Source organism: Podarcis pityusensis (genome assembly GCF_964106645.2).
Source record: "Podarcis pityusensis genome assembly, chromosome: 3".
NCBI classification, from domain to species: Eukaryota; Metazoa; Chordata; class Lepidosauria; order Squamata; family Lacertidae; genus Podarcis; species Podarcis pityusensis.
The window spans coordinates 100436209-100461374 of record NC_138026.1 but is presented as its reverse complement, the minus strand read 5'-3'; the positions used below and the strand labels follow the sequence as shown (position 1 = coordinate 100461374).

At 42.5% G+C, this 25166-nt stretch overlaps 1 protein-coding gene across 5 annotated transcripts in view; it reads right to left on the bottom strand.

Moving 5' to 3' along the window:
• MTA3 (metastasis associated 1 family member 3) overlaps positions 1–25166 on the bottom strand; it is a 118262-nt gene that overhangs the window by 30087 nt on the left and 63009 nt on the right. For all 5 annotated transcript variants that reach the window (XM_081000525.1, XM_081000526.1, XM_081000529.1 and 2 more), the window contains exons 12-17: positions 23619–23743; positions 22934–23085; positions 21547–21769; positions 10594–10680; positions 8740–8889; positions 2125–2156 (exon numbers count right to left, since the gene is read on the bottom strand). In XM_081000525.1, coding sequence (XP_080856651.1) covers positions 2125–2156; positions 8740–8889; positions 10594–10680; positions 21547–21769; positions 22934–23085; positions 23619–23743 — 769 coding nt within the window. The remainder of the gene's footprint in view (positions 1–2124; positions 2157–8739; positions 8890–10593; positions 10681–21546; positions 21770–22933; positions 23086–23618; positions 23744–25166) is intronic.

The following is a 25166-nucleotide window of genomic DNA, read 5'->3' as shown; positions in this document are numbered from 1 at the left end:
TCAGATTCTATTCAGTTGAACCTCTGGTTACAAAGTTGGTTGTACAGTGTTCTCGAAGCTACAAGCATGAGTTTGACCAGACTGCAGGAGGACAGGAAGACTGGAGTGCCTGGAACAGGTGAGGCTGCAGGTCCCTTATTTTGGTGGCTGGTCCCTTATTTTCAAGGCTGCTGGTCCCTTATTTTCAAATCTGTAAGTTGACAGCTATGCTCACAACAAGAGATTTGATTGGAGCTATGAGTCACTAAATGACTCAAATTCTGTATGAGCAGGTGGGTACAAGTTGGTGAGAAAGGCATGATGCTACTGTCACGCAAGAGTGGATAACCTGTGGCCTTTGCGACTAATTTCATGTAGCCATCAGGTTAAATTCATGGTGCGAGGGGGAAGCCCATAAAAAAAGGATATGGCTAGCAGACCAAGAAAAATGTGGTGGGACAAAGTCGAAATGGACGGTATATTCTCTGTTATTGTTGTTATTAATGTATATTTAATGTATTTATGGCCTGCCTTTCTCCCAAGCTGGGATTCCAGACAGCTTACAACCTTTTAGAAACCACTTTAAAATACAAAGTAATTAAAAAAACAAACTAAAAACAATTGCTAAAATACAATAAAGGACATTTAGAACCAGTACTGAACTCTTGATTGCCCTGCTAGCTGCCAACATTGTCTGCTCCTTAGTTTTCAAAGGCCTGTTTAAATAAGAAACCTGCCAGTTGAAATATAACAAGAAGGGAGCCAGTCTAATCTCTTTTGGGAAGGAATTCCACAATCTTGCCACAGACATATGAAAGGCTCTCTCTTGTGTCACCACCATCTGTGCCTCTGATATTGATGGGACCGAAGGAAGGTGCTCACCCAAGAATCTTATCACCCAGGGAGGGAGAGATAATCTACCAGGTAAATGGACCAAACCATGGGTAGAAGGATAGAAGGAAGAAGGAAACCTTCTTCAAGCAATCATTTCAGACGTCTTGCAATTGTGATGTCTCTCTCCTCTCACTGAGGGATGGGGTGGGGGTGAATAGAAGAGGGAGAAAGAAATGGAAGAGATGGGGCCACTTGTAGGGATCAGTCCTACCCATCCCTGGCATATGGCCCAGGACAGAATGCTTTGGTACTTGAACCTTTCACTCCAACCTAAAATATCCCTATGAGTTCCTTGGCTGATGAGATGAAATGTAGATTTCATGTATGACTTTTCTCTAAGGTATATTTATGATCCTAATAATTCAGCCCGCTAATCTTCCCAATTTTCAAGTCATTGTGGGGGTCTTACTCTTTCTTTATATGTTTTTAACAGCAGAAAAGAACTGGAACTATGGCTGCCATTCCAATGTTTGCTACCAGAGCTTCAGCTGCTAACCATGTTTTCATTTCTTTAAACAAAAGCAGACAACTGTTAAGTATTTGCTTTAGGAATTTATTGGGGTTTTCCTGATTTGTAACATAATTTTTAAATCAAAATAACAGTATCTCTCTTGAAGATGAACACACATCATGAGAATAGCCATCTCACAATACATGAAATATTATTGCACAGAAGCAATAACAATATTGCTTAGATTCATTTGACCAGGACCACATGGTATAGATAAACTTTGTGAAAAATTAGGGATGGGGACTTGGCCGTCTGTGTCTCCAAATCCAACACTTGTTTGCCACTGTTTCACATTGGCTCCCCACGCACAATAGATTTCAGAGGAAGATGCCACCAGGTGTCTCATCGGGTAGGAAGGAGCATCCTGGCAGGCATGTTGCTGTTGTTTACCAGGAGGGAGAGGGAAAAGGCAATAGAGAGGTTGGTCCAGTGCAAAGGTATCAGTGTGGAACCTATCTGGTGCTCCTGCTGGTGTGTTGGCACCACAACAACCTCCTCACCACTCCATTTTCCCCATCTCTCCCAGTAAACATCAGCAACCCAGCTGCCAGGCAGCAAGCATTGTCGCCCCTCCCTGTCCTCTGAGCCACTTCTGGTACTAAGGCTGCAATCCTTCCTATGCACATTTACTTGAGAGCAAATCCTAACGGACACATTAGTTTCTGAGTAACCATGCATAGGATTGCACATTCTTTAAGTCCAAATCCAGTAAAATCAGAGAGAAAAATGTTAGAACTTACCATTTTAGTCCCATGTGTATGACTGGAGAGTCCTAAAACAAAACCACACACAACACCACAGATTAGACCTAGATTGGCTTACACACATCCCTTTACAACAAATTATTTTCATTGCAGCTTCCTCAAGAGAAACCGTAATATTGAAAGATACAGAATGCCAAACAGAGAGCTCCAACTACAGGCAACCTTGCAATTACAGGGCCCACCACAGCAGATGGCATTGATAACAATCTTCAAATATAGGAATGCCTGGCACATAGAAAATGGAGCAGATTTATTTGCTGTTGCTCTAGACGGCAGGACAAGAACTAATGGGTGGAAAATGCAAAGAAGCCGTTTTCTGCTATATGTTTAAAGAAACTTCCTAACAGCTATTTGACAGTGGAACAAATTGCTTTGAGAGGCAGTGGACTGTCCTTCACCAGAGATGAGTTAAGTAGAGGCTGGATAGCCATTTGTTAAAGGGTAAGATTTGCATCCTTTGGCCCACGCTCTTGTCCTTTGACAAAAATCTCACACATTTTTGCCTCTGGCTCATTCCACAACTGGCTTGTGACCCTCAGACTTGAAAACATTTCCCCAGCCCTGTTATATTTGGTTCCCTGATAAGTGTCCCATCCAAGCACCACACAGATTCAAAATTAATACATTCAGGAGTAAAAATTGGATCACATACCCATGAGAACAGTTTCTTGGCCTCTGGCCATTACCAAGCTCACCAGAAAGGTCCCCCTTGGCCTACTAAATCACTTCCTCGTCACTAGGGAAAACCGGGTTGTCCTACCACAATTAGTTTTGAACAGATCTAGATTGGTTGCCAGCAATCAGTCCCCGCTCCCCAAGATGTTTACACATGATTTGTTTTTATTATGCTTTCTAAGGGCTTTGAAGTTGCTGAAGTCAAACTAACCTGGATGCAATTTCCTTTCGTACCCACAGGTGAAGCTACTTTGGCAGTGCTGCGTCAAATGAAAATCTGAGCTTAGCTAATCAATGTTGCTAAAAGCAGAACAATCACTTGAGGAAACAAGTCTGACAATTTCAGCTAGACAATTAAGACAAAGTTCCTAGATGCAAACAAGAAAATATAATTGCGGTGCAGTCAGAGAATAACGTTTTGCAGGAACCTATAAATCACTAGCATTCAGAGAAAGTGGTCTAAAGCAGAATGGAGTGCATGTCATACCGAAAACTGTAACCTAATGGAACATTTGTAGTTGGACTTTAGTCTACTGATGCTGGGTCAGTCGAGTGGGTTTCACAGCTTAGGGGAGATTTGAAGCCAGAGTCTGCTAGGTCCTGGTCTGACACTCTAACCATTACACCACTGGCTTGCACACTGGCTAAACAAAGAGAATTAAGTTTAGGTATTTATTTGTAGGGCCCCACACCTGAGAAATAGGGGCTTTGCTCCACATTACTGTTTTCTACAGTCTGCATTGTATTATTTATTCTTTTTTCATATTTATATCTTACTTTTATTCTTTCACAAGGAGAAACTCTAATGTAGCACTGGGGGGGGGGTGTTATAATAAGTATACTGGGAACCAGCAAGCTTACTAAATTAAGATCACATATGCTTCCATGTAAAATTGATGTTACACAGAAATATAATTTGAGAGCCCCCAAAGTTATAAAATGTAATAACAAATGAGGCTTCTTCCAGCAACTCTTGGAATAAGTGTTTATGTCATTGCTAAAACATTAAGGTAACTCAGGGTTGCATATTGGAATTTTGTTTTCCAAGGAGATGAGCTAGGAACTGAATACAGATTTCAGACAGAAATGTCAGGTGCTTTTCCATATGTCAATGAAGAAAAAAAGAAGAGAAGGGGTAAAGAGAGAACAAATCAAATACTGCTTTTAAGGATTGTTTAAATTCATTTCCTTCCTGTCTCCAAAAATATGTCCCAGCACTTCTAAATTGAGAGGACCGTCAGAAAGTTCTCAGATCTAGATCTTAGGGTTGAACGTTGGGGATGGAGACGCTCCTTCAGGTATACTGGGCCAGGGCCATTTATGGCTTTAAAGGTCAGCACCAACACTTTGAATTGTGCTCGGAAACGTACTGGGAGCCAGTGTAGGACTGGTGCTATATGGTCCTGGCGGCCGTTCCCACTCACCATCTAGCTGCTGCATTCTGGATTAGTTGTAGTTTCCAAGTCACCTTCAAAGGTAGCCCCACATAGAATGCATTGCAGTAGTCCAAGCGGGAGATAACCAGGACATGTACCACTCTGATGAGACTGTACACAGGCAGGCAAGGTCTCAGCCAGTGTACCAAATGGAGCTGGTAGGCAGCTGCCCTGGACACAGCATTAACCTATACCTCCATGGAGAGCAAAATGACTCCCAGGCTGCGCACCTGGTCCTTCAGGGGCACAGTTACCCCAGAGAATCCCCTACACCTGCCCACTGAAAACCCCATCACTGCTACTGATTTGGAATTATGGAATGCCCTTCCATATGTACAGACGCATCAAAGTCTAAGACTGAGCACTTTTCAGAATCGTTTAGGGCTCATTTGAGAAACGGCAGGGTAATTTTGTTGATTTGATTGCATTTTATTTTGCTGGAGGGCTTTTACTTTTATTTACCTGCCCTGATTTGGCAATAAATCTAAATAACATAAAATAAAACAAGCTATATTCAGGTAATACTGCAAACAAGCACTTTGTCAGTTGCACTGAGCTAGCCTACTTTGGCATTCTATGAAATCTGTCGCCACAAAGATATATAATTCAATTACCGTATTTTTCGCTCCATAGGACGCACTTTTTCCCCTCCAAAAATGAAGGGGAAATGTGTGTGCGTCCTATGGAGCGAATGCAGGCTTTCGCTGAAGCCTGGAGAGCGAGAGGCATCGGTGCGCACCGACCCCTCTCACTCTCCAGGCTTCAGGAAACTATCCACAAGCCTTGCAAGCCCGGTGGGAGTTCCCGCGGGCTCACAAGGCTTGCAGGCAGCAGCCTGCAGCCCCGGCGAGTGTCCGCAAGCCTTGCGCGCCCGGCAGGAGGTCCCGCCGAGCGCGCGAGGCTTGGGGCGGCAGCCTGTCGCCCGAAGCACGGGGAGCCCTCCGGAGGGCTCCCCGTGCTTCGGGCGAGTGTCTGCAAGCCTTGCGCGCCCGGCAGGAGGTCCCACCGAGCGCGCGAGGCTTGGGGCGGCAGCCTGTCGCCCGAAGCACGGGGAGCCCTCCGGAGGGCTCCCCGTGCTTCGGGCGAGTGTCTGCAAGCCTTGCGCGCCCGGTAGGAGGTCCCGCCGAGCGCGCGAGGCTTGGGGCGGCAGCCTGTCGCCTGAAGCACGGGGAGCCCTCCGGAGGGCTCCCCGTGCTTCGGGCGAGTGTCTGCAAGCCTTGCGCGCCCGGCAGGAGGTCCCGCCGAGCGCGCGAGGCTTGGGGCGGTAGCCTGCAGCCCGAAGCACGTGAGGCTTGGGGCGGCAGCCGCGGCGGGGGGGGGGAATAATTTTTTTTATTCATTTCCCCCCCCCCCAAAAAAAACGAGGTGCGTCCTATGGGCCGGTGCGCCCTATAGAACGAAAAATACGGTACTTCCAGATGTGGAGAGAAGTGAAGCTTCCATTCTCATGTCATTGTGTGAATCTTTCCTGTTTAAAAGCAAAGTGTTGGCCAGACAGTGAAGGCAGCAATGACATTTTTGCTTCTCATGATTTTGTAACTTGAGACACACACAAAATGATTCATTGAGTTTTTCTTAGCACACGGAGATGGAGGTGTTCACTCTGCTAACTTGAGAACTTTCACCGTCCAGCAAGAGTTATTGAAAAAACTATGCATCCTGACATGTTTGCTGAGAACCTGAATTGCTGATTACCTTTACCATTCACTGAAGCAAACTAAGAGTGATGGTGGAGGAAAATGCCAACACCTAAATATTTTCCAGTCTCAGCACCTATTTTCTCCACAAAAGATGGGTGCTTCAGTCCAGTAAAGAGGGCCCATACGCAGAAACAGGCTACCATGCACACAACTGATCCAGATGCATAACTAAATTAGATATGGTATTTTCTAAAAAATCTCATTGTTGAGTTTATCTGTATGGATTTTTTAAAAAAATTCCTGCCTTGCCAAGGGAAATTGATAAGAAGAGGTTTGGGGGTTTTTAATGGTCCCACTAAAACTAAAAACAATTTTCACATGAAATTTACATTATTATAATTGTTATTATATGTATAATATTGCATAAATATTATATACATATATACTCCAGGTTTCCTGAAATAATCACATATATTCAACAATGCACATAACTTTATAAAAATACTTGCATATTAATACATACAAAATGAGTCTGCAGAAATATACCCACATGGAGTACTGTTCTTTTATATACAATACAGTGGTACCTCGGGTTACAAACGCTTCAGGTTACATACGCTTCAGGTTACTGACTCTGCTAACCCAGAAATAGTACCTCAGGTTAAGAACTTTGCTTCAGGATGAGAACAGAAATTGTGCGGCCGCGGCGCAGCAGCAGTGGGAGGCCCCATTAGCTAAAGTGGTGCTTCAGGTTAAGAACAGTTTCAGGTTAAGAACAGACCTCCGGAACAAATTAAGTTCTTATCCCAAGGTACCACTGTATACAAATAATTGTATATTATCTGCACATGATTAATCAGGCTTTTTTTAAACAACAACAGCACCCAATGCATAAGCAGCTTAGACCTCAATGGGCCAGAGGCTGTCCAATGCAAGCAAAGCTCAGCTGGATTGGAACTGCTCAAGTCTGTATAGAAATATGTAACCTGAAGTGTTTGTAACCCAAGATGTTTGTAACCTGAGGTACCACTGTATGTACATTTTAATATATACACATATGCAAAATTCAGAAAAGTGCAAAATTCAAATGTTGGCTGTTTCAGCTTTGGTATTGGTTCAGGAAGTGAACATTTGGTTAATGTGAACCAAACAAATGTCTCCTAATACCCACTTTGGGGCTTGTATAGGTGGTTCCATTACAAATATTGTCATTGTAAGCGTTGCCATTTATACAGGGCTTTGAGTGCTCAAATATGCGCAATGCTTCAGTAATCTTTTCAACCAGGAACCTAATCCAGCGTTTTGAAGGAGGGGTGGAATATGATGCATTTTTAATGTAATCAGTCATGCAAACACCACAGATTAATGGGAAGTGGGGTTGTATCAGTTTAGGGCTGCAAAATCTGAATAATCCCTTGAGAGAGATTTTATACTCTAGCCAGTTTCAGCACATTACCCCTCGGCTGACAAAACAAACATATTGTGCACATATTCAGCACAAGTTAACAAGTGAAATCAAAACAGAGCTATGAATGAAAATCATGTGCTGATCTTCCCAAAACAGTTTTAAACTATTACTAGATTAAATAGCGAGTTCACAGCGGATCAATATAAAAAGCATATCTCTGTAGCAGATTAACAAATCAAATACATTGCTTGGAAAGTGGTAATCCATTGCTTAGGTCTAGGCTTCACAATCCAAAATTAAGCAAAGCTAACAAAAATTTTAAAAAGCCCACTTATCTCACAGCAGTGTAACACAGAAGTAAAAATTGCCTAATGGCTCTTCCCCTTGGGATACTTTGCATTAATTCAAGCCAAAAAATAAATAAATTCAAGCACGGTGCATTTTGCATACACACAAACTGGCTTGCCATTTCCAATGCTAACATGGTTAATATTCAGGATTATTGACCACCTACATAGAATGCTCAAAATACATCACACACATTACCTTGTTTACTACCCTCCCTCCCTTGGCATATTGCAGATAGGGATCTGGAGCCAAGACAATGTCACTAATATTTGAACTGAATGCTGCCTGATTAGTAGCTCAGCCGCTCAGCAGCCAAATGCTTTTCCACTGACAGTTGCTTCTAAATGGATCTTTCCAGCAAGTACAGCCACTGGTCTTCCCTGAAATAGGATGACGGACAGGAGAAAAGGGACAGCGACACAACCCACATCCCCCGGGCACATTCTAGTAATTAATTTAAAAGTGTTGGCCACATTTTATGCATGGCTTCCAGCACGGTAGCATCTCCCGTCCTCCACCTGACAAAGAGCAGGAAGATTCAATGGGGGGGGTGGTGGCTGCAGGGAATTCCTTCACAAATGTCTTCCCCACCAGACCAGCTGCCCCTCCCTAAATACTTCACTGCCAGGCTGCCTTGTATTCTGGTCCCAAGGCTCTGATGCCATAGCAACTGCCAAGGCCTACCTGCACATCAGGGCCCATGGCTGCCTGCTTTCTTCTCCCCTAGAACCACTGGCCTCACTTGCAACCTAGCAACTGGGCTTTGTTTTCCAATGGTCCTATGTTAACTCCAATCCTATCGTCAAAGAGGGACCAAGCTGACTATTATTGTAGAACAGGCTTCCTCAACCTTGGCCCTCCAGATGTTTTTGGCCTACAACTCCCATGATCCTTAGCTAGCAGGACCAGTGGTCAGGGATGATGGGAATTGTAGTCTCAAAACATCCAGAGGGCCGAGGTTGAGGAAGCCTGTTGCAGAAGATACCAATGCCCAGATTGAAAGAAGCAAAGATGCTGCCTTTAGATTATACACACATTGCATAAAAAGAATAGCTATTTCAGATGTCAGTTTATTTACACATACCATCCAGGCCGTTGTGATGGTGGCTGTAGTTTCTCTTCCCCAAAATACTTAACGATGAGTGGCCAGGGGGAGCGAGCAACCTCTTTGCCATTGAACTCTGAAGGCTTGGTGTTGACTTGATTATATTAGGCTTCATGGCAGGATGAATCTCTGTGATTTGGCAGGGGGGGACGACAAAAGATATATTGCTGAAATTATTTCAAATCATCATCATCTCAACGGTATGCTTCCGATTTTCCTACTTCAGGATCTAAAACCTTAGAGATGTTATCACACTACCCCACATAAAAAAGAACAGGAAAATGCTCCTTCAGTTACTTGACCTTAACTGTTGCTGTGAAGAGAGCAGAAGAGAAAAGTGATTTAAGCTGTGTAAAATCTAGTTGAAATGGCACACCACTGACAACCTGGGGTTGCTGCTCTTCCAGCACTTGCTCGTTTAAAAGCTTTTTTAAAAACCATATTGCTTCCCAGCATGCAGATATTTTGGAAAAGGTGCACCAGCTTTAAATAGATGTTTACAGGATTTCCCTTTATCAGCCTGGCACACAGATGGTAGAATTAACTGCATTGATCATCTCATTGTTCAATAGCATAAGGCTTGCTTACCTGTTACGTTGAACACAGGTATGCATGTCAGAAATAAGCACATTTGAGCCAAAAAAAAAATAGATGTGATATTTGTCACATAATTTGGCCTAGTGTGCTTAACTTAACCGAGGGGTGGTGATGAGATAAGCCAGATAAGCAACAGAGCATGTGTTTATATGTGTGTGTATACAGCACAGGGCATATTGTTTAGTCCTTTGCCTCTTCCACTATTCCAATCACAGTGTTGTGTCTGGCAGCTTCCTTAAACAATTTCCAATGTATGCTGAAGAAGAAGCACTTTTCCCTAGCTTTTGACACCTGAGATATGTTTTCTTCACCCACCCTATTCCCGTGATGGCCATTTGCTTTAAACCATTTTTAATATTAAATTGTTGGAACCTGCCCTGAGACCTGGTGGTGGAAGGCAGGTAAGAAATATAATCATCATCCCACTCCCCACACCTGTGGCAAATGAAAGTTTTTCTGTTGTTGCATATAGCAGATACAGAAAAGGGCAATTCTATTCAAGATTGGGGCGGGGGGTTAAAGCCCTCATCCCCATGCCACAGTCAGCCAGTTATTTATTTTTGAAATACCAATGATTCAGCAACAAACAACACACAATGAACTATCATGTCTGTAAACTGGCCCTGAGAAGAAAGGTTCCATTAAAAAAATTCTTCCTTATGTCCTTGCTATCAACATGCCGCCAGAAACCTAATATACAGCTATTCAATTAATCTCAACTGCACACTGAAACATGCCTATTATGTTTGAAAGACCTTTGACAGGACTTTTGATAGGACATGGGGCAGCCCGTCCCATTTTGCTGCCTGCCTGAGGTGAAATGGAAAGGTGTTGCCTTACCAGGATTGTGCAGCTGCACATTACAGGTTCCAGCAAGATCGTGCGAGGGATCTGCAAGATCTCACCGGAACCCAGAAGCCACATCCACTTCTCCTTGCTTCTCTGGTGGTGGTGGGCAGGACACCCCTGGCCCTGGGGTAAGTGAGGAGAAGCAGTGGCAGGTATAAGATCTCAGGCGAGCTCCACAAGATCTCAAGAGATCTCGCTGGAAGCCACGGCCACTTCTCCACACTTCTCTGGCTGTGGCAGGAGAGGTGCCCATGGAGGCACCAACCCTTGGCATTCTACCACCCAAGGCAGCTGCTTCAGTCTGCCTTATGGGTGGGCTGGCCATGGATAGGACATTTAAAAACTCATTTTATGACTTACGACTCATTTCGCTAAACAAGAACTCACCCAAGTATCCAATGATACATGATAATGATTTCCGAGTGCTTTTAATCTTCAAAGGATTTCCAACAAATTCACAATGTCTGTCAGCATCTAGGGATCAAAAACAGATTGTTATTTTAAGATAGAGTAGGGTAGGATGAAGAACCAACGACAGCCACAGCTTTCCGAAGCTTGTCAAGGGTCCCGTTGATGAAAAGATCAATAACGGCTGGCAGGTTTTCCTGGAAGAAGACAGCACTGGTGCCGTTGCAAGGATTTCACTCTCCTATGTGCATCTGCACTATAGGCAGCCAGATATCTGCACCATACATTTAAAGCACTATGATACTATGTCACAGATTCCCTCAAAGAAAGCTGGGAGCTATCATTTGTTGAGGGTGCTGAGAGTTGTTAGGAGACCCTTATTCTCCTCCTCACAAAGCTACAATTCTCAGAGTGGTTTAACAATCAATCCTCTTTTCCAGGGAACTCTGGTTAGGGTTCATAATTTTGTGTCCCCAGCACCACCTTCTGAAGACACCCATGCAAGGTGGTCTGGAACCTCTGAATAAATGTACCTCTGGAGCCAGGCCCAGACGGGTGATCCAGAAGGACACCATTGTTGAGAGAGACACTGAGAGAACCAGGAGAACGAACAGAGAATTGGAAGGCTTCTGCTATGTGTTTGTAGCAAACGAAACCAGAAAGGAATTAACTTCACTTGCTCTCCAGAACTGTAGCTGTATTGGTTTGTTATGTCTTTTAATAATCCCATCAAACTCAGTAGAGCTTGTTTTTGAGAAGACATACATAGGACTGAGGTAGCTATGGTGAAAATTGAAGTAAGGTGATCTTTATTCCAGGATTAGTTAACTCAGAACACTCTTGCTGTGGCTCCACCCATTGTTGGCTCTGAGAGAATGTGTCACTCAGCAGACAAAACTGCCCATTCTGCTCTAGACCAGTGTTCTTTGACCTTAGGTCCCCAGGTGTTGGTGGACTACAACTCACATCATCCGCAACCATTGGCTAAACTCTTTGGGGAAGAGTATAATCCAAGAACATATGGACATCCAAGGTTGGAGAACACCACTCTGGACCATAATTTAGAATCCTGCAGATCAGTAGCAGAGGTTCATGGGTATCTCAGCAGACATGTCAGCAATCAGGGGTTCAGTGTGGTCAGGACCAGAGCACCCAGACCTACTCATGAGCAGGAGTTCACATTTGGGGCTTTCACAGATTTGCAGAATTGCAGAGTTGGAAAGGACCACAAGGGTCCAACAAGTTAGTCTAACACTCTGCAATGCAGGAATCATTCGCCCAATGTGGGGCTCAAACCCACGACCCTGAAATTAAGAGTTTAGTGCTCTTACCAACTAGTTAGTGAAAGAAAAAGAAGCAGCGCCACTCCTCACTCTACAAACCTACGCCCTTTCGTGATCCATGTGAGCATTGGGATCTAGTAGTTGCTATTTTTCAAATTAAACCTGTCACATTGTACCACTTGAAAACAAAACTAAAAACACCTTGTAGGACAATGACTGCATAACAAAGACAAACTGTAAAGACGATATGGAAATAAAAATAAAATGTATAATGTTATAGCAAGCATAAAGCACAGCATATGTACCAATAAACTGGAAGTCTGTTGGGTGCAAGACTGGGGCAATGGAGTGAAGGAGCAGATACATCCATTGAAGTCCAACAGCAAAGGGGTGCCTTCCTCTCTGGCTCTGGCTCAGCAGCACTGGAATCCAAGCCCAGCCTATGTGGAGAAGCTGCACCATTCAAGGGTCATTGTAAAATGGGGCAGGCCTGTTCACAAGCCCTTACTCAGACAGTTGCACAAATGTGACCTGATTTTCCTCTGCAGTAAGTTACCATTTTACTTGCCTACAGTTCTCTCATAAGAGCCGTCATGGTGTGTTGGCTATAGCAGGGGTAGGGAACCTTTGACCTGCCAGATGTTGCTGAACTACAACTCCCATCAGCCCCAGCAAGCATGGCCAATGGCAATGGATGATGGGAGTTGTCATTCAAGGATTCCTCACCCCTGGGTTAAAGTGACGGAGTAACCACCCAAACCCAGGCACATGAATAGTTGTTGTCCTCTATTTGCGGACAGAGAAAATGGTGGACCATTTCACTGGATTTTTCTCCCGATGAGGGGAAGTTCTCTAACAACTTCTCAGAGGTAGGGCTCATTGCAGTAGCACACCTCCCCCACCTCCAAAGTGTGTGTCTATGTATGTGTGCACTGCTGCTACTGAAAGTGAAAGCTGTGGCAACTGTATTGGTTGCCAGGCTGTGTGAAGTACAGTCTTTTGACTGTCCTGAATCGTCCAACATTCAGCTTCAATGGAAGTCCACGTTTTCTAGTGCTGTGAGGGGGGAAACTTCTCCCTGTTCACTTTATCCACATCACATGTAATGTTCTACACTCTTAACACATAACTTCTACACTAAAAAGTACCAAATGTCTGCAAGCTTTCGCCACAGGGGAGTTGCTCCATCCCTTGATTATTTCAGTTGTGCTTTTCTGAAGGTTTCCCAGCTCTACGTTATTTGTTTTGAGGTGATCAACCAGAACTGTACCTCATAAAAGTGCTCATCAGCTGATTCACAGCCTCCTGAGAAAAGGTTCAGGTGGAATAAAAGAAAACAAAGCAAAAAGGCAGGCAATTATCTCCAGTGCTCCATAATTAGCTGTCACCTGAATTGAAAAACAATGGTGTTTGAATCTCATCATACTCTCATTAATGAGGATCTGTCATGGAACCAAAACAGGAAGAATTCATAATGATGCTATTTTTACAACTCACTTTTATTTATTTGATACACTTATATCCCACCTTTCCTCCAGGTTAGCTAAATATGGCATGGATGGTTCGGACCCCGCTGTTTTAGTCTCACAACAAACTTGTGAGGTAGGCTAGACTGGGAAATGGTGACTGGCCCAAGCCACTTCATGTCTGAGTGAAAATTAGAAACTGGAGTCTCCTGGCTCCTCATCTAACACCATCTAACCATTGGACCACACTGGCTTACTGTGCATGTTGACTCAGCAGAAAATCCTATCAAATTCAACTCTCAAGGGAGTGTGCATAGGATTGCAGCCTTTCCTGACCTAGTTATTCTGCTGTCCGTTTAGAAAAAGGCACCAGCCTTGCATTGCCCTAAATTCCACACAAACCAAGTTACCTTAGGTTGAAAGGCCGAAATAAAGGCTGCGTTTGTTTGAACGGCATTGGATAGGGATTAGTAAGGAAGGCATGCCTGTTTTTTATGCCTCTCATGCATAATCTCTGCACAGGAGCCCATTCCTGTAAATATCTCCCCTTGTACAATGGGATTTCCTTCCCTTTCCCCAACTCCATCCCCTAATTTTTTCTGAGGGTTGAGGGGAACCTCAGACAGATTTAGGGTGGAACAGGGGGAAGGAGAAGGATATAATGTTCCATTATGCAAAGAGAAATCTTTGTGTTGACAGAGCATTTTTGGTACTGCATGTATAATAGAGTGTATTCAGATTAGATCAGATGTGAAAGTTCATCATGTCTGAACTTTCAAGATCAACTATATGGCTTCGATGGAACGGGATAACCCTCTGTCTTTCAAAACTTGAGCAAAGATCATTTGGCCCTTTAAGATCCCAGAAGCCATCCTAGAGGAGTTTCAAAATCCAATCCTTTCCCCTTTGCTCAGTCCAAATTATAAGTATGAAAGTACTGTAGAACCTTCATTCTCTCTTTTTTTCCCCTGTTAGAAGTGTATGTTAAACAGAAGACAATACTTTATAGCATTGCAGAATCAACACCTCAACAAGTCAGACTACAGCAGAAGAGCTTGAATAAAATTCCAAAATACTGAGTTCTTTCAAAAGAGCCAAAATTGAACCTGAGAACATTTCTAATTCAAATAACTATGCAATGAAACAATGGAGGATGTTGCTGTATAAGGAATGTGTATATTGCAAGATTTATTAGTTTAATTTTCAGGAACAGCCCCTTTTATTATGCTTTCAGTGAACCGAAGAATTCAAAACCAACTAGGCACTTTAAACTTTGCTCACGTATTTTATTTTATGTAATCCTATCTCCACACACTTCCAACACAAATCCACTAACCCTTTTAAAATACAACTTAATGCCACAGCATCACAAAGACCAAAAATTCATCTGGCTTTGCCTCAGCAGAAATGTAAAAGCCGAAGTGCAAGATATAAATTCCCTATTTCATTAATCCAGCATGGAAAACAATAGCAGAGGCCAAAAATATGCTGGAAGAAATAATGGCTTATCTGAACATGCACAACTTCCAAAGGTGTAATTTTATAGGGCATGGTGCAAGTCAATATGAGAAATAAAAGTTTCGGGACGCCTATTACAAAAAGAATGCTTGCATGCATTCATATGGTTATTATGGGTGAGTTTTTATACTAAAACGTACTGACACACAAATAAAACTGGCATGAATATTGAGAGTTTTTAATTTTTGCTAAGGACTGCAATGTCACATGAAATATCGCCTAACCCATTTTGATCACCAGGGGAAATTCTATGGATGGCACCACAGTGCCCCTGAATCAGTGTTTCTGTAACTTGGGCGTCCAGTTGTGGTTGGACTATAATTTCCATCATCCCTGGTAGCTAGGGATGATGGTATTTGTAGTCTAACAACAGCTGGAGACCCAAGTTAGAGAAACACTGTTATACAATGGACTATTTCCCCCTCTGCTGTACATGAAGCAGCAGTCATCAGTTGCTTCAGACATACTGTAAAAACAGAAAGCTTTTTTGCCCAGCTCCCTCTGATCCTTAAGACAAGACCCTGTTTTCTACACTTGAATTCCCTAATTTTTTGCTTTGCTTTTCTCTGATAGCTACTCCTTGTTAATATACTGCTGTTGGTTGGTTTTAGGTTGTATTTTTGTATTAAAGCTATGGTATAGCACTTAGAATTTTATACATGTTTTGCAATAAAATATACATCATAAAACAAATATGAGGAATGTGCAATCCAGGGTGTGTGTGCGCACACACAGAATGTGAGACAAATTAATCCCAAATGAGCGGGATACCTGGCTAGCTGTATGCTTGCAGTCTCTGCTCTTTCTCTTCCCATTCTTTTAGAAGTAATCCCAGACTGACACTTCAGCCCAAATTCAGGACTGATTGAAGTTAGTTCAAATTCACAAAACCTTCACCAAAAAACACAAACTCTGCTCTTAAGTTCTCATTTTATAATGGCTGGAGCTCCTGAAATGCATTCAACCCATAAAAACTACAAGCAGGTGCCAACCCTCAGTAAGTTTTATTATAAAGCTTACAACGTCTTTCGCATGTTCTTCCTTTTAACTAACTCCTGCACTTTCCCCCATTCTGTTCCATTTCCAGTCTCTCACTAAGTGGGGTTATGTTCCATTAGGATTATTTTTATGGAGAGAGAATCGCTCTTGTAACTACTTGGAACATGCAAGATGTGGGTGTGGCAAATCATTGAGAGTTATTGTTGAGTCAGAAATGAAATAGCCCAGCACGACTGTAGTTTCCCTGGAAATGTATAACTAATTTTAAAAGTTCTAACCCCTAATCGTTGAATACTAAAATGAACTTTCTCCAGCAGAACAATGGCGAGCTTGCTCTGGCAATTCTAATCTAGCCACATGTGTTTTCCCTCCATTATTTTCTTTTGAAATGCCATTGTTCATTTCTACCAGCGATTACAGTTAGAGCCCTGCAACGGAAAACAAACATGGCAGAAAGAACTCCCTAGAACCATGTTCCGAATTATGAAACTTTCTAACTAAGCCCTGGTCCTAATAACATTTGCCTTCAGTTTCAATGTAGGATGAAGACACATGCAATGATTTTTAGAGAAAAGGGGCCCCGCTGGAAACTCTGTCCACCATGCTCGGTCCCAACATTCCCCTAGCTGAGTGGGTGGGAATTGCTGTGCAATTTGGAAGAACAAGCGGCTGGGCAGAGTGCTGATTGGCTGGACCTTCTGTGATGTCACCAAAAGACTCCACACACTATCCGTGGAGGCAGCCTTGCACTTTTAAAAAAATACATTTAAATCTAATGCAATGAGCAAATGTTTCATGCAATGCTTAATGGACACCTGCTGAAGGTATTTCTGGCATACAGAATTGCCACTTCATTTAAGAAGCAAAGAAGCAAAAGTGCTTGCACCACAGCTGAATAATTGGCTGGTGAATTTTTTTTTTTTGCACTATGTCTGTCTTCACTTCACATTTCTTACTTTCATGTATTTTTATAAAAGCAGTTACCACAGCTTCCAACCTCCTATCCAAGGCATGCGTTGTCTACTTCTGTTCACACAACACGGGGGTACCTAATTTTCACCAATCTCCTACTCATTGCAAATGCCTAGCATCACCTGGCTTTGCAAAAAGCCCACCTGAGACTTGAGGGAGCCTTTTGAACAATATGGGATAGGTTGCAGTAGAGCACAAAGATGGGTAAAATTTAGGTGCTTTGCCTTACGTGAATGGAAGCATTTTCTCTTAGTGTAAAGCTATCATTGGCTACAACCCCTATATACAGTACTTAACCAGTATACAGGGAATGGGCAGATCAGTCCTAACCCTTGACCTGCTTTGCTACAGGGAGACAGGATGCAGAAGAGGTCTCCCTCCACTGGACTCTGCTGGGCTGCACTGGTTGATGGGTCTCAGAGCCGACATAAGCAAGGAGAGGATGCAGCTGGGCTATCAGGAATGCACTTAGGTAGTCCAGCTATAAGCAATGGGTCTCTCCGTTGCACTGGCCTGAAGCTGGAGGGGCAAAAATCATGGCTAACACACACACCCCTACCTTCCACCCTGGCCAGCATGAGCAGTTGTTTTCGGAGGTGGCATCACTGCCCCTTTCCATTCACCTCCATTGCTCAGGCCTAAAAATGACAATCCTTCTTCTACACCCTTTAAAAAAAGCTGCAGCAACATGTTACACCGTATAACAGCTTTACATTCAGCTCTTGTGTGTATGTGTAATTAATTCCACTGGGAGCTTCTTCCCTTGCTAGTCCCAGTCCTTTAATTTGTTCACATTCCTTTTATTTATCTCCCTGTGCTTTCCAACTTATTCTGCTAAGAAGATTACTGTTCTTTAGCATCACTCTCAAGTTCATTCCTCAGCGTGACACGTCTATTAAGAGTCTTGGGGAAGCTCCCTAGTGAATTGAAGGGACACCAATGTGTAAATAAAGGTGATGGCATTACTCGTGGGCTCGAAAAGTTTCTTTCTGCCCCCAGGCCTGAGAGATCATGCTCATCGTCCATTTCTTAAGAGAGCATCTTTGCACCGTGATTACTCCAAGATCTACAGAAGATAATAGAATCAAAGAATTATATCTGGGACCATAAGGGTTATCTAGTACAACCCCCTGCCATCCAGGAATCTCAGCTCAGTGGTACCACAAGTACCTCAACTACAAAGCTTCTCAGGCTCAAATATTGGGAATTTCTGAAAAAGGCAGGTGATGTGAAAGACATGTGCAGGAAACATTGATAACAGAGACATTACTAGACTACATGGAGCATTAGCCTGAAGTTAGACCACTTATTTCACTGGTCTCATGCTAAAAGTTGAGTCACATCGCAGCAAACTAGGTTTGCATATAATATAGGTTTTTATGCCTGCCCTAACAGCACACTACTTTGTTCCTAGAAGTTCAAAATCCTGCAAATAATAGATAAATGAACATTATTACCATCACCACTGCTGGGCAGAGTCCACTGAGCCTCTCTGCATAGAAACCTCAATGAAATGATGAGAGCTGCACATTAAGTTGGTATAACAAAGCATGCAAATTGAACTCATGTATGCAAAACAAGCACACAGTTCCCTTTCTCAGAATCCAGTATCTTGGCGTTAAGTTTGTTTCTCTTAATGTAATCTGTGTTTTTTAATCATACGAATCTGAATGGAACATTCATGAAACTATATTATGTGTTATCTATTCTGTGTACAAGGAAGCATAATAAAAATGAAAGGGAAATGATGTTCATCTTTTATCTCCAATAGGAGATTTGAGGTCTAAAACAAAATCAAGTTGTAACAGGATGAATTAATATTGTATAATAAAACACAACAGCCTAGCATGCGTCATCAAGCCTCTCAATGCTTGACAGTGATTTCAAAGTGTTGTTGCAATGCACATTCATTTGTGCATCCATTGTATGAAAAATTAGGGCATGGGCTTGTTAGGTGCCACTACATCAAGCCTGTGGAGAAATGGATACTATTAGAATTCTGCTAAAATACACATTTTTTCCCTTGTGGAATTAGCTAGCAAAAACTGTGAGTCACAGATGTACACAGTACACATTTTGTTTTTAGACACACTACTGTTGGTAGCAATTTATCTAATAATATTAGGTGGCATTTATTAGGCGATACCTAGCAGTACTGTTCTAATGTTCCTGCCAAGTCATGATTGCTATATTCTACCACCAGCTTCAGTGACAATATGTCTGTGCATTACCAGAAGCTGGGGAACAACAGCAGGAGAGGCCTGGGGGTCCTTCTGTCTCACCTGGAAACATACCAGAGGCCACTATGTGAAACAGGATGCTGGACTAGATATTGCTCTTGGATCAAATCCAGCAGGGCTCTTCTTATATTTAAATATATAAATATTCTCAAAGGTGATACGATTTTCTATTACATTAACAGTCTCCAGATCTAAGCACTGACAAGGTCCGGATTACGCTTAGAGTACAGTCCATCAAGCAATCATTTGATTTCAATATAGCTTACGCAGGGTTAATGTGCTCGCAGCTATGGACTGGCAGAGGAAAAATCCCCCTTTGCAGGTACTCGGAATGCAAATCATGCAAGCAAACAGATTGCAAAAGGGCTCGCATGAAGTGCCAAGCAGCTGACCAAAGGGACGCGCTGACAGCATCAGCCGGCTGACTGGCGCTTACCCAACACCTCCAAAGGGGTATGCGCCAAATGCCAATCAGTAATTGACGCCGAGAGCAACCCCAATGGGGAACTTCCTAGTGCAGCTGATCCTGGTGGGGCTTTCCGTGAGCCCCACTTGCCAAGGAAGAATTGGGAGCACACTATTAAGCCACGTCTTTCCTGTGACGTACCCGAGGTTGCATATGGCACCAGGTGTGTCGCTGGTGGGCATGATTTTGGGGGAAATGACTTCATGGGCCAAATATGGGCTCCTGGGGGGGTGTCTAATGAGGCTTGCAGGCCAGAGGTGCCCCACCACTGTGCCAGCTCCCCTGAGATGAACGCAGGCTGTATTGTTAGCAGCGTTTGTGGTCTGAATCTTTTTACTGTGGATCTCTGTCCACTAACATATACTGAAACAACTTCTGCTGTGTCAAGCACTCAGGTCCAGGGGATATTTGAACATGCAAAAGAAAAAAAGGAGGGGGGAGACTGCTGTATGCAAAAAGTGAACGCTATTCATAGCAAGGGAGGAGGGAGCTCCATACTCACATTCACAATGTGGAGCTATCTTAAAATGAATGAGTCTTGTGTTTTGTATGCTCAAGGAGCCACTGGGGTGCAGTGCTTAACCCAGCTGATCACAGCATCCCCTTCCACCAAAGCCAATTAACAGGGAAGCTTAGCTGGGAGCTGTATCTGTGTGCTGGAAGACACTTTCCTATTCTAAAATATACCTCTTTCATTTCAGAGCAATAGTAAAATCCAACATTGATGTGATGTATTCCCCCCCCCCCCCATAGAAGCACTTCTCATTTTGACATAAGATGAATATGCAAACAGGTAAAAGTGTGGAAGGAATGCATTGTGAAAACAAAAGCTCAATTCAGATGAAAACAAGGGAGAAGTGGTAAAACAATGCAGAAAACAGCAATAAAAATGTTTCCTTTCCAAGGAAATGTTCAATAAGCAAAACAACCTTGTTAATTTACTTCGCTTGAATCAAGTCTCCTCAACTCTGCAAGAAGCAGAAACCTTCCTCTTTGGTTGTGAAAAATAAGTTCTGAATCATTTTTATCTGGTGAGATAAATTGAGGACCGTAGACCTACAGCTCTGCCTGGTGGTGAATCACATATGGTTAGGGCAAAATTACAGACTAGGCATTTGCTGCTGAAAACAGCACCCCTTGGTCTCTCTTACATAGTAGTGTGTGCTCTCAACTTTATCACATCTTGATGTCATTTTAACCCAGCCAATGATTTGGACTTTGGGAATGGGGAGACAAAATAGATGTCAAAACAGTGGTCCTACACATTACAAGGGAAACAAGGATGGAGCCAACACTGGAATGCCATTGTTGGCAGCAGCCCCATGTCTCTTTCAGCTCCATCCTTGCATAGGTCAATTTCCTATGGTTGCACTGATATCACTGGCTTTGTCGTGGTTAATATGCATTTAGGACAGCTTATAATTGAGTCCTCCTTAAGTTTGTCCCAATAGAAACCTCATTTACACTGAAGTCTCTCTATAAAGGTTGTTTTGTGCATGACTGCTATGCTGCCCCAGTGCAATGCTGCCATGAACTGCGATGCTGCATCTTTAAACAAGCCTTTGCTTTCAAACCTGTGACCCCTTCATTATTTCACTATCTATGCACCATATTGGTTCATGTTATGGCAAAAATATGGTTCATGTTTTATGAGACTGGGCGCCTGTTTTCCACCAGATACATTAAATGTGGAGAGGTTAAAGGAAGCATGTATGATAGCACACAAAGCTATAATTGGGTCAATGTCTGCGTTTGACACCTCCTTTATTATTCAGTAAGTACTAAGCTTTCTATAAACTTACAGTATTTTCTTTGTTCTTTGGTGACAAGCAAGACAAATGAAAATAAAGTTTTCTTTAAATAAAATAACACAAAGGGGCTATAGACAGAAATGTGTTTATTGCAAAAGAAACAAACAAACGAAAAAAAGACGACAGAAAGTGGTTGGAATAATGGCACATTGAACTAAGAATTTAGAAACATCTTACATTCTGCCCTAATGGCAGCACAGTTAATAAGGACAAACGGTCTTCTTGCAGCTCGCTTCAACTGTAGAGTGTTTCTGCAGACCTGGCGGGCAAGTTTAGTCAAGTATGTCGTATGGAGGAAGAACGACTGGCGTGTCTTCACGGCAGATTTTGGACTGCCTGTGTTCCGGACTGGTATTCCCTGTGTGGCTTGTCGAGACATGTGTGTTCTAACACATGCTTCCTGTAAGGGGGGGGGAAAGAATCAAAATGCAAACTAAAAGTCTTACTTCTGAGATCTTCCCTTTCATTAATGTACTATTTTCTTATATGTGTCTATAATATAAAAATCAAGACCCAGTGCCCAAATTCACTCTTGCCCTCCCCCCTTACCCAATAACCAACTTTGGAACACAGAAGCATGGCTTATTCCGAGTCAGGCCATTGGTCCATCTAGGGGGCAGCACAGTGACTGGCAATGGCTCTCCAGGATTTCAGACATGGGGCATGCTTGCCCCCATTGGAGATGCCGAGGACTGAAGCCAGAACTTGCTGTATGGAAAACAGATGCTCTTACACTGAGTTACGCCCTTCCCCTAACTTTGCAAAATCCAAGACAGAGAAGAATTCCAATCTACTCTCCCTCCATCCCCACAAGTGCTCCTCACCCACCTAATTGCAACACAGTAAACCTTGGGAACCCTACATTTCCCATCAGCCTCCTGGACAAACCTCCCTCCTCTTCCCTCTCACCATCACTGTTTCTCCCAAATCATCACCACTTGGCAAGGAAGGAAAGGGAAAGTGGGGGATTGGAGTTGGCAGGGCAGTGTCTGGGCAGTGAGGAGTGATGAGACAAGGGTCATTTTCCTTAGCATAGGATCAGGTCGAAAAAAGGATCCATGCTTCTTTTCAATTTAATCTGAGATGAGCAAGGGAAAACTTGCCCATTTGAGAACAGATTAAGTTCCCATAGTTGGGAAACTTTTTTTTTTCTGTACACACCTGAACACACAATCTACAAAGAACTCCTTTCCAGTCTTCGAAGCACAAACACCTTTTCAAAATGCATTGTATAAAGGTGTGTAACTCATACAATGGTTTCTCTGACCAGGGTAACCCAAGGTAGTCAAACACAACTTTACAAATAAACAGGAAATATGGAAAGGAGTTAAATTTCCACGATAAAACACAGTGGACAATGTGACAATTAATTGTGAGTTATAATTATGAAATTATTCCTAATCATAAAATGAAATTTAAAAAATCAGCACTACAGAAGCACATGCAACAGGGAGCAGGCCCCACTGAACATGATGGGACTTACTCCAAGTAAACGTTAAAAGGACTGGGTTGCACATATTATTATTATTACCATCATCATCACTACAGTATAATGAAATCCTACCTCTGTGGTTTGAGTAGGAGAAAATCTGTCTTCATTTGTTAGTGTTGGCATTTTCAGGCCACCATATTTCTTCCAATAAATCCAACATGGTGCACATAACCTGCACTGCATGTTGGGTGGACCCCAAGAATACCACTGATGAGACTGTGTGACTAAAAGAAGGAAATAAAATTTTGTTGATCCATCCAGCATAAAATACTTATCTGTACACGTGAACACACACACACACACACATCTATTATAGATGTATACTGTAACAACAAATGCCACACACTTGAATAAGAAGCTTTATATATTTTTTTCGTTTTAACAGTTTGAAAATTCAGGGCATTCACCGAATTCTCAGAGCGACACAACTGCTTATTCACTGAGATAAACTTAGCTAAGGTGGCCCACCAGGGACACCATAAACCACCCATTTTGATTGCTTGCCAGCCTGTGCAAAAACGGGGAGTGTTGTAAACACCTGGTAAACCTCAATATTCAGCTGGGGGACTGTGTTTAGGTTGGTGGTCTGCAATCATGCAGGCTTGCTAAAAGAAAAGTACTGAGGTCAGCATAGAATCTATGTAAGCACTACTCCAGAGCCCTACATGCATGATGCTCTCATGTGAGTACAAATGGAACTATTCAATTGCTTAACATAGGCATCACACACACACAACAGAGTGACCATTCTACTTACCGTAGCAGCTTTCACAAGCACGGCCTATTAGTGCATTCTGGGCCTGGTGAGGTGCTCCAACCGCTCCGTTCACGGCACTTGGTTTCCCATTACTGCTGGATATCTGACTGGGATTTGGTTTGTTGCTTTAAAGTGATCACAAACACACACACAAGCACATTAACAACATGAGTTAAATGACAGAATCCTCTGTGGTTACCCACATCATTAGCAAGAACGCTACTAACTTCTCAAATACTTTATGCGGAAATGAAAGCAAAAAAATATGTTGAGAGCTCACAATGCTCTCAAAGGCTTGGAATCCGCCACATGTGCCATTACTGAACTCAGTTTATTACATCCAGGTCCTATGCGTACTTGCATATAAATGCTGCACATGCCACTAGGAAGCTAAATGTCCTCCTCAAAGCAGCAGCTAGCAGTAATGAGAACCAAAGGCAGACTGCAGCAGCCAGCAATCCGTTCTTCAGTCCAGGGTCACTAAATGAGAATTCCTGTGCTTGGCATTAAAACTTTGTGCAAAAAGCACATTACTAATCAAATACTGGGGGTCAAACAGATCTCAGTTTTAGTCATGATTCTCTAAGAAACAATTCCAATTAATATAATATAATATAATATAATATAATATAATATAATATAATATAATATAATATAATATATAATATAATATAATATAATATACTGTGTTAAGATATATACTGTATTTGGGGGGGGGGGGTATAAGATGCCCCCGTGTATAAGACGCCCCCTATTTTTTAAGACTAAAAATTAAGAAAATGCGCTATGCACTATCTGTGTATAAGATGACTCCTTATTTTAAACTTCAAAAATTTAGGAAAAATATAGTCTTATACATGGGAAAATACAGTGTGTGTCTGTGTGTGTGTGTGTGTGTGTGTGTGCGTGTTAAGCTAACCAGAACGTTTTTGCTATAGAATATTATTAGGAATTATTGTTACACTTAGTGTTCAATTAGCAAAAGATTACATCTGGGATTCTTAATGCTGCTCGCTTCCCAGATTTATTCCTCTCAGGTTAAATAAACTCCTGGAATCTTACTTATGCACTTTTCCCTTTAATGCAAAATCGTAACACAGATATGAATACAAATGCTGAAAGACTGACAACACAATATCTTATGCAGCATCAACACATAGCAGCTACCAAATCATTCTCAGAAATGCTTCTGAATGGCGGGCCAGAGGTTCCCTGTCCCTGTTTTAGAGAATTCTGCTTTCTTATGGTGCATACTCTTGCAGCTAGCCCAGATTTAGAGTCTACCAATATCTTGGAGTTGACAGGATTTCGTCCCCCACCTAATCATACCCCAGACTGCGTCACTGCAAGCAATATATGCACAGCATTCTAACAATCATTGTAGCATTTAAGGTAAAAATGCAAAAACAGGATGGCTGCTTCTGCTTCCAACACTTGAAGCTTTTGAGGATGTGAAAGTCTCTGAGACATAATCACAGTTCTACTTAGACTTTGATTAGATTTTGAGTACTGTTTCAGATTTTTTTTTTTATCAGTTCATTAGCCACC